A 13,538-nucleotide genomic window follows, 5' to 3' on the forward strand; every position below is an offset into this window, starting at 1 on the left:
GGCTCTTTATTGCCCCCTAGCGTCCGGAGCGCAGTCACCTTACAGTAAAATAACATCAGGCATAATGACACCTGATGTACCCAACTCCATTTTTTAAGAGCTCTTTGGATCAAATCTAGTTTCCCAGAAGATGAGATATCTTCCTGGAGTTTGTTTTAGTGTTTTCTCAGCTCTAACACACCCACTTCAACACAGGAACACTGTTATCTACTGTAGGTGATCAGTACACAAATCAGGGAAAACACTCTGTACATCTTGTCCAGCATCGGGAACCTGTGCTTTAGGGTGTTAGATGAAGTCAGTTTGAAATCATTATTTTTCCATAATTATCGTCTTTGATTTTTCAATTCTTGACTGGGAACTCCAGGTCCACACGTGCAGAGAAGCCGTTATTGACCAATAAAATCATTATAAAACAACATTTACACCATTCTTTTTATGATTATCATTTATTTTAATAACACTTTATTACCATTTTTTAGGCCCTACTACCATCCATCCCACCATTGCATTCCTAAACCCGTTCTTAGGTTTTAGAATTCACTCAAAACAATTCATTCGGTATTTTCTAGCTGAGTATCCTGGTTCACATAAAGAAACCATATAAACCAAAAACACTTAAAGGTGCAGTCTGTATTATGTAGCAGTGTTTGTAGGTCAGTAATAATGAATTAATAACAAAGATACCTTCGAAAGTGATTTTGGTTATTGCAAAGTAGCTGGAGTTTTCTAGTTTCTTCAGTGTATATGACTGACTATCTGTCTATCTATCTGTCTATCTGTCTATCTATCTATCTATCTATCTATCTATCTATCTATCTATCTATCTATCTATCTATCTATCTATAAGTTTTGGGATGTCTGCCTTTACATGCACATGAATGTAATTTGGAGTTTGCAACTATAACAAGGCTTTCCACAAGGTTTAGGAGTGTGTTTGTGGGAATTTTTCTCTGGAAGTGCATTTGTGAAGTCAGGCACTGATGTTGGATGAGAAAGCCTGACTCACAGTCTCCACTCTGATTCATCTCAAAGGTGTTTTATCGGGTTGAGGTCAGGACATTGTACAGGCCAGTTAAGTTCCTCCACACCAAACTCGCTCAGCCATGTCTTTATAAACCTTGCTGTGCACTGGTGCGCCATTTCCAAACTGTTCCCACAAAGTTGGGAGCATGAAATTGTCCAAAATGTCTTGGTATGCTGAAGCATTAAGAGTTACTTTCACTGGAACTAAGGGGCAAAGCCTGAATTCAATGATTTGGAGGGGTGTTCCAAAACTTTTGGCAATATTTCAAATTTTCCAAGGTATGGGTAATATTATGCTATTACAGTTCTAGCAGCACTGTAAGAAATTACACACTGCACCTTTAATTATGCTCCCTAAAGATAAAGCACAACTCCTCAGATCGTGCTTTATACTAAACAAACTTTAGAAAAGAATTTAGTCCTAGGCTAAACTTAAAGAGAAACATCACCCCAGAGCATAACACATTTATTGCCTGTTATTTCTGATATTTTGACTCAGTGCAGCTTTAGTATATCGATAAATCTCAACCCTGCGACATACAGAGTCGAACGACCTGCTTTCATGTGCGTGTGCAAGGGTCCCAATGTGTTCTCATCAGCTACATATCCACCAGAAAGACTGAATCGTTGTTGCTGAAAAAGAGCGACATTGCTGTTCTGACATATTTGCAACCTCGGCAGAAAATGTGGATTTGGACTGTGGATTTTTTTTTTGCAACACCTCCAAGCTGATGTGACGTGACACAATAATTAAACAGAGGGGGGCGGGGGGGGGGCAAGAAACACAGCAAATGCTGCAGGGCTGGCGAAATCCTTGTGAAAAAAAAAGAGTATATTTCATGAGGATATAGAGAGATTTTATCGTTTTCAAAAGTGAAAAAAAAAAAAATCCACAGGGCAGATACCTTTATCATATTTGTTTGTTAGATCATACTGATAAGAATCAGATGGACATATCACTGTATCATACAAAGCACAAAGTTTTACAGCAGTCAGTCTTTCCTACTAACATGACTACACAGCCAAAACTATGAGCTTTTGCCAAACGGATAATAATAGTGGGAAAATGATCAGGCAGTTCAATACTTCAGAACACCAGGCTGCTAAGAGAGGAGTAAACTTTATGTTTGATCCCGAAAGCCCACTTGCTGTTGACTTTGAGAGTCTTTATCGATGAAGTGCTGCTTTACCAGGTGAAGCTGCAGCGACCTGGCCACCGTGAAGCTCTGGTCGCAGAGAGAGCAGCTGTAGCGCTCGTCATAATGCTTGCGTTGGTGTTTCTTCAGCGTGTGGCTGTCGCTGAAGCTGCGCTCGCAGTGGGCGCACCGGTACGGCCTCTCTCCTGTGTGAATGCGTACATGTCGCCGCAGGTTGCTCCTCTGACTGAAGCTCTTGGAGCACCAGGTGCATAAGTAGGGCCTCTCTCCGGTGTGTGTACGCAAGTGGCGCCGAAGGTCAGCCGACTGGTAGAAGCCCTTGCCGCACCAGTTGCACCCGAAGGCTCGCTCGTGGGCTTGTTGGTGCATCTGGAGCTTTTTCAGTTCTGTGAATGACTTCCGGCAATGTGAACATTTATACAGCACTTCGTTGCGCAGTTCTTCACTCATGTTCTCCATGCTCGTGGTCTGATCCGGCTGAGCTGTCTTGTGGAGCTCTTGTCTCTCTGGCACCTCTGGGATCAAGGCATTATGGCTGCCGGTGCTGGGACTGAGCATGCTCTGAGAGGATTCAGTGCTGTACGAATGAGAGTCTGAAGGAAGGTCAGTGTCTGGTAATGATACTGGAATTTGCTTCTCTTCTTCTTCAAGCTTCACTCTGTGCAATTTTACGACAGGCAATGATATTTCTTGAAAGGTGTTCTCGTTCTCATTCTCGTTCTCCGCGTTTACCGAAGCTGGATTCTCCGTACGCATGTCATCACTTAGGGTTTTCACCTCAGGATCTGGGTCTTTTTTGCAAACTGGTTCCACGTCTAGTGTCTTCTTCCCAATTGAACCTTCACTTAGCACCTGGTTCTGGGTCACTTCTAGAGATTCTGCTCGTTCTTCCAGGCTCGAGCCCCACTCCTGCTGCCCACATGGAGAGATTTCTTCCGAGACAGATTTGGAGGACCTGTGGACTGGGTCTGGAGAATAAAAAGGCAAAATAAAAATAGTTTCAATTATTTCAATAAGGAGTAATTTGTGAATTTTCATTATAATGTGCTAACTCTTAAGGGTTCAAAGAGTGAACATAACACAAGGGTTAACCTCATTTATAACCCAGGAAAATTCAGAATGAAGGCAACTCCTTTACATTCACCTCCTGTACACTGAGAGCAAATAAGTTCATAGATGATAGCTTGTTTAGTGTAATTTATAACAGTGGATTTGGAGCAGACGTTCTCTATATTAATTCAAAACTACTTAAGGTGGGCGCTGGACTCGTGTGATGTCTCCACTCCTTGTTATGGTTTTCATGGTTAACTACAGGTTTGAGAAGTGTCCAGTAAGGCAGGTATGAGCAGAAACAACGGCCTTGTTTTTTTTTTTTTTTTTAGACAGTGTCTTTTTGGATCCATGATTGCTAGAACCTCCGACACACATGTGAAGGATTCTCTGCTAAATGTGAAGCAGCTGTGATAAAAAATAAGCACTTCCAAATCCAAGGCTATGCCTCTCTCCCAGAGAAGACTGGGATGTTCCATTCAGGTGAGAGAAGTGACAATTACTGTACCTTGGTAGAGGAGTTTAAGTTAAAATATGAGATTGATGTGAGATTGATAAACGGAGTAAGTCAGCAGCAGCATTGTTTGCAGTTGCTGTACCAGAATGTGGTGGTGAAGCAGGACCTCAGTTGGTAGACAAAGCCCTGTGTTTAACGGTTAATTTACATTCCTATGCTCATGAGCTGTGGTAAGTGACTGAAGTAATGAAGTGAACACAGGTGATGGAATGAGTTTACTCGGCAGGGGTTGCTGGGCTTATTCTCAGTGAAAGGGTGATGAACTCCATAACCCAGTAGAGCCTTAGAGAACAGTTGATGTTCCTCTGAATTGAGTTGACCCAGCTGTGTTAACTCTGCGCCATTCCACACCCAAGAATCCTGGGATATTTCACACTGCTCATAGTTTACCCTAGTTTTAACAACCAGTCCTGGGTTTTCATAATCTGACGTTTCACGCAAAACACATTCCGAACCCCAATTTTTTTTTTTTTGTTTTTTTTTTTGCATCTTTGCAGCATCGACAAATATCAGTGAGGAAAAAAGGCAAGGCAAGAAAGCATAGACAAAAAGTCACAAGAAAGAAAACAGAGATGAGCAAATTATATGAATCTTTTTGGAATGAGTTCCATTTAAGCATGGCTAGACTTGTGTTTGCTTCTACAGAATCATCATTGTTTCCTGGTACATCCTCTTTTGGGAAAATTATGGGTTGCTGATGAGTCATGACTGATAATGTTTAGTTGCTAACTCCATATTTACAGACAGAGACCGGATTCGTCATTTTCGAGTGACACAAGCAACTCTCATGTTCTTAGAAAACGCTTTGGGAGATCGTGTTACCAGAGTCAACACTCCTGTATGAGCATGTAGGAGGATCACAATTCCAGCTGTGACATTCAAAAATGCCAACCTTGCTTTGGACCTGGGTTTCATAAAGCGTTTCTAAAGTACAAGTGTGAAACGTTCCTCTACCAAGAGTTTACAACGATATTAACACAGGGTTAAACACAGTGTGAAAAGCCCTAAAAATGCCACTGACTCTTTGAGGTCAGTTCTTTGTAGAACTTCAACAGGCAACCACTGTATAGAGACCAAAAGGACACACCCCCTTGTGTTTACCTGCTGGAGAGATTACATTTCCCTCTATGGATCTCCCAGGAGGAGCCGGAATCTGTGGATGAGGCTAGCAAAGTCTGCACTGACCTTCTCAGCCTGTTATTCTTTTGAAGGTGCCAAAAATCTGGAATGAGCTGTATGTGTAACCCGCATGAATAAAACCAATAACAGACTTCTGCTTTTACAGAGCCCCAGCCCCGGCTGGAGAATAAAACAAAGCTTTTGTCCAGCTTTTGTACTTAGATCACACTGATGCGTTACATATCTAGCCTGAAGCTAGGTGTAGGTCTTCGATAATGTCTGAGATCATAATTGGACTCAAATATCAGAATGTTCGGAAGAAAAATACTTATGTCTGCCACCAAATATGCTGTGACCCTATGAATTAGCAGAAAGAATGCAGTAGTAGAACAAGGTGGCTGAATGAGTTCTGGTGCTTCAGGAAATCATTCAGCAGTAAAGCATTAAAGCTTAAGAATGTCAAGAGCAAGCTTTCATGTTCGCTAAAAGCCAATGTAAATCAAATAAGGGTGGGGTAATATCCTTTCTTTTTCCTGGTAAGGGTTGCTGAGTTCTGATGGAGATGAAGCTCGAATAAAGACACAGCAGGAACCCTGAGCAGTTGCCAGGTCTTTATTACATCCCCCCTTTCTTTCAAAAATGTACAAGTTATTCCAGATGATAGGCGTAAAAGCATCCCACTAAACATATAGAATTATGTAACTTCTTGCATTGTTAGCAGCTTTGGGCCTTATTCTGATGCCTTAACAGATTTTTTCCTGCAACAAAACAAACTACAACAAAAATGTTTTATCAAACGTTTATTAGAAAATCTAAATTCTGGGCAGAAGGGAAAAGCAAAATTCACAGATTGACAAAAGTAGCACCATTGTGCAGTGTTGCATAAACATGATCTGTATGGAAGAGTCATCAGAAGGAAATCTTCCCTGTGACCTCATCACAAGAGTCAACATGTGAAGTACACAAAACAATAGCTAGATAAACCAGGGGCTTTTTGGAACCTAGTGCTGTTGACTGATGAAGTGAAAAAAGGAACTCTTGGCCACAAACACCAAAGATTTTTTTTGGGGAAAACAGGAACAGCAGTTAATGAAAAGAGTGCCTTTGCAACTAACTATTAAACATGGAAGTGGATCTAGTAGCAGTGGTGGCTCTAGGCATTGTTGTTGATCAGAAGATCAGGGTACAAGCCCTAGCTCCGCCAAGTTGGGCCCTTGAGCAAGGCCCTTAACCATCTCTGCTCCATGAGTGCTGTACCATAGCTGCCCCTGCCCTCTTACCCTAACTTCCTCAGCTGGGATATGCGAAGAAAAGAATTGCACTGTGCTGTAATGTAACTAAGATTCTCCAAGAATCTCTTATCAGCTTTAGTTTCTTGAAACAGAAACATTGATCCAAGACAGATCTCAAAATCTAAAATGAACTGGGCCTACATCAAGAAATGCACGCTGTGTCTTGGAATAGACTAAAAAGTCAAAACTGCATGGTATTCTGCAAAGATCACTGCTGGAAAATTCCTAAAAGAATTTTTCCTTAAAAACAGCAACAAAAAGTGTCTAGAAAAACTGATATCTACCAAGTACTTTTGCACATGCCACAATTACTTCTTCTTCTTCTTCTTTTGAGGACGACAACAACCTCTTAATTAATCCACACATTCTACATATGCTGTATCTGCATCACACAACTGACTGAACATAACTGCAGAAAGGACATTGTTCATATCACACTCTTTGGTGTGTAGAATCATTTCTAATCACACTCTCCGGTGTCCACCCAAATGAGGATGAGGTTCCCTTTTGAGTCTAGTTCCTCTCAAGGTTTTTCCTCATACCATCTAAGGCAGTTCTTCCTTGCCACAGTCGCCTCAGGCTTGCTCATTTGGGATGAGTTTGTCTAATATCTAGGACTTTTTGCTTCTTATGTTTGAAATTCTTGTTTTTTATCACATTCTCAGTCCATTATCGGATGCAAAAAAGTTATTTTTAAAACAAATGAGCAAAAAAAAAGGGCATTAACAAGGAGGAAGGAGTCTCCAGTGTCGGTGGTTTGGATTGGTCAGTAATTTTCCTGCAGGGGTAGTCTCTAGGTAATAAGAGGTTGCACTTTGAGGGAAGGAATGTTTATAGCTGCTGTGATGTAAATGATATCAGGAACCAGCTAGTCTCAGGGATGTTTCTGCAACATTAAATGTAAATATAAAGGTGTGTTTCAAAACAAAAAATAAAGCGATCAGAGCCCATTTGTTTTCAGTGACATGAGCGCCAGCGCCGATTGGTGACTAGAAGTGGGCGTGTCCAGCGACATCAACTGTTAAGAAAACTTTAAACAAATATGGAGAAACTTGGTGCAAAAACTACCAATGGGGAACAAAGACTGTATCTGATCCTCTCCTTCATTTAAATGCTGAACTGCTTCATTTCTCCAGAATGGGTTTATTGTTTTAAAATTGTTATTGTTTATTGTTTTGTTTTTAGCGCCAAGAAAACTGTGCTAGTTGCGCCGACCAATGAGAAACGTTACTATGGCAGCAAGCAGTAGGAACGCCTACTTGCAACGTCACGATACAGCGATGGCGACTTGTAGATGTGTTAAAAAAAAAAAAAAAAGCAGAACGGGTCGTTCATTAAAAACAAATAGAAATGCGTAATTTGTTGGTATCAAGCTTCCTCGCTTACTTACATAATTCTATAATTGTATTATAGACCAATTAAGCATTTTTTGCGCAGCGCATTGTGCAACTTTTCCCCGTCTCTTATTATGTTAAGCGAGGCGTGAAAACTTTTAAAGCGGGGTACTTTTGTTTTAAAATGTCGTGTTTGTCTTGACGGCCGCGGTGAAGTCACGTGACATAAACAAGCGCTTTAATTGGTTCGCCGCACTCGGAATGCGCGAGCTCTACTGCAACCGAGTCCTCTGGGATCTCAGCCAGACCTGAGTGTTTTCCCCCCTCACAAGATGGTGCAGTTATTAATGGGTTTTTTTTTAGTCGTGATTTGCTATAACGCGTCTTACGGGACACGTAGCTGTTTCCATTGCAGTTACCTCGCACTGTAGTGAGAAGCTCTTGGAGTTGTTGTTTGAGGGATTCGTTTTCGATGCGTGTCTGCGCGGTCTCTGTGCGGTACTCCGTTACCGTGGCTTCCACCGCCTCCAGTATCTCCCGAACAGCTACAGCCAGCCGCTCCATCAAATACGAATTCAACATCTCTAACTTAGACATTTCTTTTTTATGTTTAATAAAGAGTGAAGGATACACCACGGTGGCTTTGGCCCGCTGAATCGGTGTGTGCCACTGTGTCAGCGAGAAGCTTCACACACCGAATCACTTCCGGCTGTCAGCAGAATGGATTTGTGGCGTAGAGTTGGGATTTAGTAATGCACGAACACCAGGGGGCGCCATCGAGCGCGGCGCTGATGGAAAATAAAAATAAAACCCTAACACCCATATCGAAAGACGTACAGGTGTAAATAAACCTGACAGTTCAGATTCCCATCGTCTTTTCCAATTAACGTTTAAAGATTGATGTTTACATTTGGCAGAAATCCTTATCCAGAGCACGTCATCTCAATTATACAGCCGAGCAGTTGAAAGCCGTGCTCAAGCAGTTCTGTAATGATGGGATTTGAACTCGTGACCTTTGTGATGAACACTTTAGCCACTGATCAATAATCCCAAACAGACCCCACAATCCACCAAGAAATGCAGGCTGAAGCCTTTGGAACAGCCCTCAGTCCCGTGACATGAACATCGCTGAACATGTGTGGGTAGATCTTAAACGTGTTAAATCTGCATGTAAGGATCTCTGGTTGAAAATTCCTAAAAGATGAAAACACACTCCTAAGCTGGCTACAAAAAGTGTCTGAAGGACTAATAACTACCACAAAAGGTGTTACCAAGTACTTTTGCACATGCCACAATTACTTCTTGTTTTTAACAAACATGAAGTCCAGTATCAGTTGCAGAAAATGTTATTTAAATCATAGTTTTAAAACTACATTGTATTCTGAAAGAAGAATATCAACACTCATAGCTTGCTACAGATATCTTCCTAGATGGTTTGTTATGCTGTAGCATAATGATTTTGCTTCACTGGATGTAAGGAGTCCAACCCTTTGCACAAAGTGAGCTCAGTGAAGACCCAATTTGCCAAGAAGAAGAACTCGAGTGGCCTGCACCTTAACCCCCACTGATTACTTTTGGGATGAACTGGAACTGTGTGAGGCCTCTTTACCTGACCTCACTAATGCTCCAGTGGCTGAACAGGCTCTTCCTGGCTTAAACTGAGCCCAGACATCATCAGAATGACAACAACATCACGTCTAATCAGACTGGTTTTGTTGTACGAGGGTTGGGTGGAAGTAGACAGGTAGTCTATCAGAGATAAATGGAGAGTTTGACCTGTGAGACTAATTGTGCTATATCTACCCCAGTGTCTCCACTTTCACCTAGTCTTCAGTTCCTATTACTGTCAAACCAGAGGCATGGAGCTTGCCAAACACTAGGGCACGGACGCAACCCCTCCCACTTATATCAGATTCATTGATTGGGTAATTTGATTAGAATGTATAATTAAATCCCCCTAGGTTAATTTATTTGTGCTCGCAGGCAGCTTGTTTATCTCCTCTATCCCTCTGTGACATTTTCTAATCAGTGGCTCTTTCTCTCCGCTCTCGCTGCTCTGTGTGATAGAGAGCACATCCACAGCGGAAACCTGCTTGTCGCAGTACTGCAATAACATGGAGTTAGTGAAAAGTCAGAGAAACGTAAACGTATTGACTGACTTATGGATAAACTTTAATGAAGATCAAGTGGGAATTGAAGCACAAACATTGATTATGGCTATTTTAGGGGGAAAATCTTTATTATCATGCAGCTGAAGCTCAAAAGGAAAGCATAATAACCCCAGCTAATAAAGTCAGATGAGCTATAAAGTGGTGTGCTGTTGCTACTCATCATACATATAATTACATGGCTCTTCTGCTTCAACTTATGTTAATATCAGCATGTATATATTAAAAAACTAAACATGACACAACTGGACACGATATTATGATTTATTTTAATACACCCAGGCTTGCAGTCTTATCTGACTCACTTTCTCACTCTTTTGGCACAAAGCTTCATTTTTTTTTTAAACCTCTTGCATACATTTTCCTTCTTCTGAGCTTGATCTGCATTATGAAGAGTTTTTCCCCCACAGTATCCCTGTGAACTGCACCTTTACTGCCTCTTAATCTTCATTACTGACAATTCACAGGTCACTGATTTTATAAATATATTTACATAACTTTCTTACGTTACGCTAAAAAATCAAAAATGCTTGTTTTGCTGTAGGTGTTCTTCTATCCTGTGCATGAGTGTAAATCTGTACTGCCTTCCTCCTACTTCATCCTCCAACTCTCCATCATGCATTCTCACTCCCTCCATTCCAAACTCCTGCGTCACCCTGCAGCCAGCGCCATTTACAGCATCCGAGACCGCTCCTGCCCCAATTTTTCATTTTTCTCCCTCTTTTCCAGCCACACTGGCAGAATCTTTGAATTATTCATACACCATTAAAAGTCAAGTGAAAGCTTTTTTTTACCAATACCCTAGCATCAGTGTACACTCCCTTTGCACATCCATGTTTTCTGAGTCCTTCACTCCCTTCTGCTTCTTGCCAACCGTTGCCCTGGCAACTGAAACATCCTGGAAGTGTATGATGTAGTGGGAGTATGAAAAGGAGAGAGAGAGAGAGAGAGATACTTACCAACTGGACAATCTGAGACTGAGATTCTGAGCTTTACTTTTAGTCAGAACTTTTTTCTGCTGCTCAATAAGTTGTCTGAGAAATGGTTTGGCATTTAATTGGAAAAATAATAATAATAATCTAATGAATCTAAAGGATCGCTCTAATTAAATAAGATACTTGTAGTACACAGTGTATACAGTATGTTTCTGCTACAGTTGACTCTAAAACTGACTAGTAGCCACAGTAAAGCAAATATAGGTTTTCATTACCTTGAAAGAGGCAGGCAAATCATTTTATTTCACCTATCGGACAATAGATGTGAAATGTCACATGTACTCACACAGTCCCAGGTTTTATTTTTCCGAAAGGCTGATTAGCTGGGTTTAAAAACAGCAGCTAATGCTTAAATATAGGAAAATATAATAAAATACACAGATCAGGCATAACATTGTGAGCAGTGACAGGTGAAGTGAATAACATTCATTAACATTCATCATGGCACCTGTTAGTGGGTGGGATATATTAGGCAGCAAGTCAACATTTTGTCCTCAAAGTTGATGTGTTAGAAGCAGGAAAAATGGGCGAGCGTTAGGATTTGAGCGAGTTTGACAAGGACCAAATTGTGATGGCTAGATGACTGGATCAGGGCATCTCCAAAACTGCAGCTCTTGTGGGGTGTTCCCGGTCTGCAGTGGTCAGTATCTATCAGAAGTGGTCCAAGAAAGAAACAGTGGGCATGGGCGGCCAAGGCTCATTGATGCACATGGGGAGAGAAGGCTGACCCGTTTGATCCGATCCAGCAGATGAGATACTGTTGCTCAAATTGCTGAAGAAGTTAATGCTGGTTCTGATAGAAAGGTGTCAGAATACACAGTGCATGACGGGTCAGGGCTGTTTTGGCAGCGAAAGGCAGACCAACACAATATTAGGCAGGTGGTTTAATATAGTTCCAGTATATAGTATATCCAGTTCAGATTTACACAAAAAAGGTTTAATACAGTATGTGTAATGGTTACATAAGAATAAATTTAGTCTAAGTATAAATGCTGAAAAAAAATATTTTCAGGTCAATTCTAAAACGATTGTTGAAAAGACCTGTCAGTACAATTCGTTAAATTATACACAGGTTCATGGAATCACAACCAGTCGTCTCGGACCAGGGTGTGCTACACAACATTCACATAGATATGGACAGTAAGAAGCAGTCTCTGGAAAAGATCTACAGGACCACCAGAAAACAATAAGCAAAAAACACAGCATTGCTCCACTCCTACACACACACACACACACACAGACTGACCTCCTCTGCTTAAAAAAGCTTTTGGACAAATCAGAACTCACAGGAACAAAAGATGAACCGAAAATAGAATTCTTTGGCATCAGTTCAGTTAGTAATTTTTGGAGGAAGAAGGGTTGTGCATGTGATTCCAAGAACATCATGTCCACAGAGACAAGATGGAGGTGGGAGCATCGTGATCTGTGGTTGCTTTCTTGGAAAATGGGACTTTTTTTTTTATCATTAAAGAAAACATGACTAGAGCAATTCTTAAAAAAGATTTGAATCTCATTAGGTAACAAATTGAATAGTTGATTTTTGAACAAATCAACAACCCCAAAACATTCGGTAAAAACATATTAGGACTAGATTCTAAATATGAGGGTGAATGTGCTTGTTTTCCCTAATCATCTCCCGACTTATGAAGGATTTTAAAATTGCAAGTCAGACAGAGGAACCCTCATAACCTTGGGGAATATTAAGACGGTTTGATGAGAAATGGAACAAAGCTGAACCACAATGCTGCAAAAAGCAAATTATTCCTTACTGTATATTTCTCGAAGCGGTAAACAACAACAGCTGCCAAGAATCTACTAATGCTGGTCATTTGTGGCATCTGAAGAGTTTTTTCCTCGATTAATTTAATCCGAAATATGATCCCGTCTTCATCCACCCATCCGTCCACCTCCCATGGTTTTGAAACCTTTCCAGGCTGGTGAGCGTTGATAACTTTTTCCTCAGGAAAGAGGAAAGAGGTCCTCAGGAGTCTTTTGAGTCATGCCACATTTTCATAACCCTGTATGGTGAAGACCAGACTTTGACTGGAAAAAAACAAGTTTATGTTTTTGTAACATGGGAAGGTCTGAGAAACTCACGCCTGATTACCATCTCCTTGATTGAATCTTCTGACTTTGACTACCCCTTTAAATGAACTTGTGCTCCTAAAGGATAAACATACTTTTTCTGACAACGATATTTAATTTTGGACCATTTTGAGAAGTAAAAGAAGCCTATATTTGGCATATACATTAAAGCACAGTAAAGATATGTTGGAAGTTGGGGTCAGACCATAGGGTCAGTCATGATACAGATAGCACCTTGGAGCAGAGGTTAAATAAATCAATTTAAAAATGATGTTTGTCATTTGGTTAATTGGGTTCTCATGGTCTACATTTAGTACTTTCAGAATGATCACATTTCAGGTGAAATGCAGTACTTTTGAAAGGGTTTGCAAACGTTCTTGCAGCATCATACCTTTATTTTTTTTTTTTTTAGAAATACAGCCTTTTTCGTTCATATCTATAAATACAAAGTCTGAAATTTGAAGTAGATATACTATGCACTGGATGTATATTAAATAACAAGAAGAAAAGTGTTTGAATATGTATTTTTCCTTCACTGTGGAATCTTTCAGTGTGTCCTGTACAGTATTTTCAGCAGTTCTCATTCAATCCATATCCATTTGTGTTCCCAACTGCCCTGAAAAGTCTAGCATTCAGCCATGCTAATTAATTCCTCAGGTAGAAATAGATTTATTTAGTCCTTAGCATAGTGCAGCAAACAGAAAAGTTGCGCAGGGGTGTTTTATTTAGAAAACAGATGAATGTCTAATGAGGAGTTATATTTTTCTAATGTTTTGCATGTTCTTTTTAATTATC

At 40.6% G+C, this 13,538-nt stretch overlaps 1 protein-coding gene across 1 annotated transcript; it reads right to left on the minus strand.

Annotated features, from left to right (window-relative positions):
- Positions 1 to 469: 469 nt before the first annotated feature.
- zgc:66443 (uncharacterized protein LOC406856 homolog) lies at positions 470 to 8,201 on the minus strand. Its single transcript, XM_058405342.1, has 2 exons — positions 7,915 to 8,201; positions 470 to 3,151 (listed from the first exon to the last, which is right to left on the minus strand). The coding sequence occupies exons 1-2, from the start codon at positions 8,090 to 8,092 to the stop codon at positions 2,148 to 2,150; spliced, it is 1,182 nt and encodes a 393-aa protein (XP_058261325.1). The 5' UTR covers positions 8,093 to 8,201; the 3' UTR covers positions 470 to 2,147.
- Positions 8,202 to 13,538: the final 5,337 nt, after the last annotated feature.

Source organism: Hemibagrus wyckioides, linkage group LG02, assembly GCF_019097595.1.
Source record: "Hemibagrus wyckioides isolate EC202008001 linkage group LG02, SWU_Hwy_1.0, whole genome shotgun sequence".
In the NCBI taxonomy this organism is placed as follows: Eukaryota; Metazoa; Chordata; class Actinopteri; order Siluriformes; family Bagridae; genus Hemibagrus; species Hemibagrus wyckioides.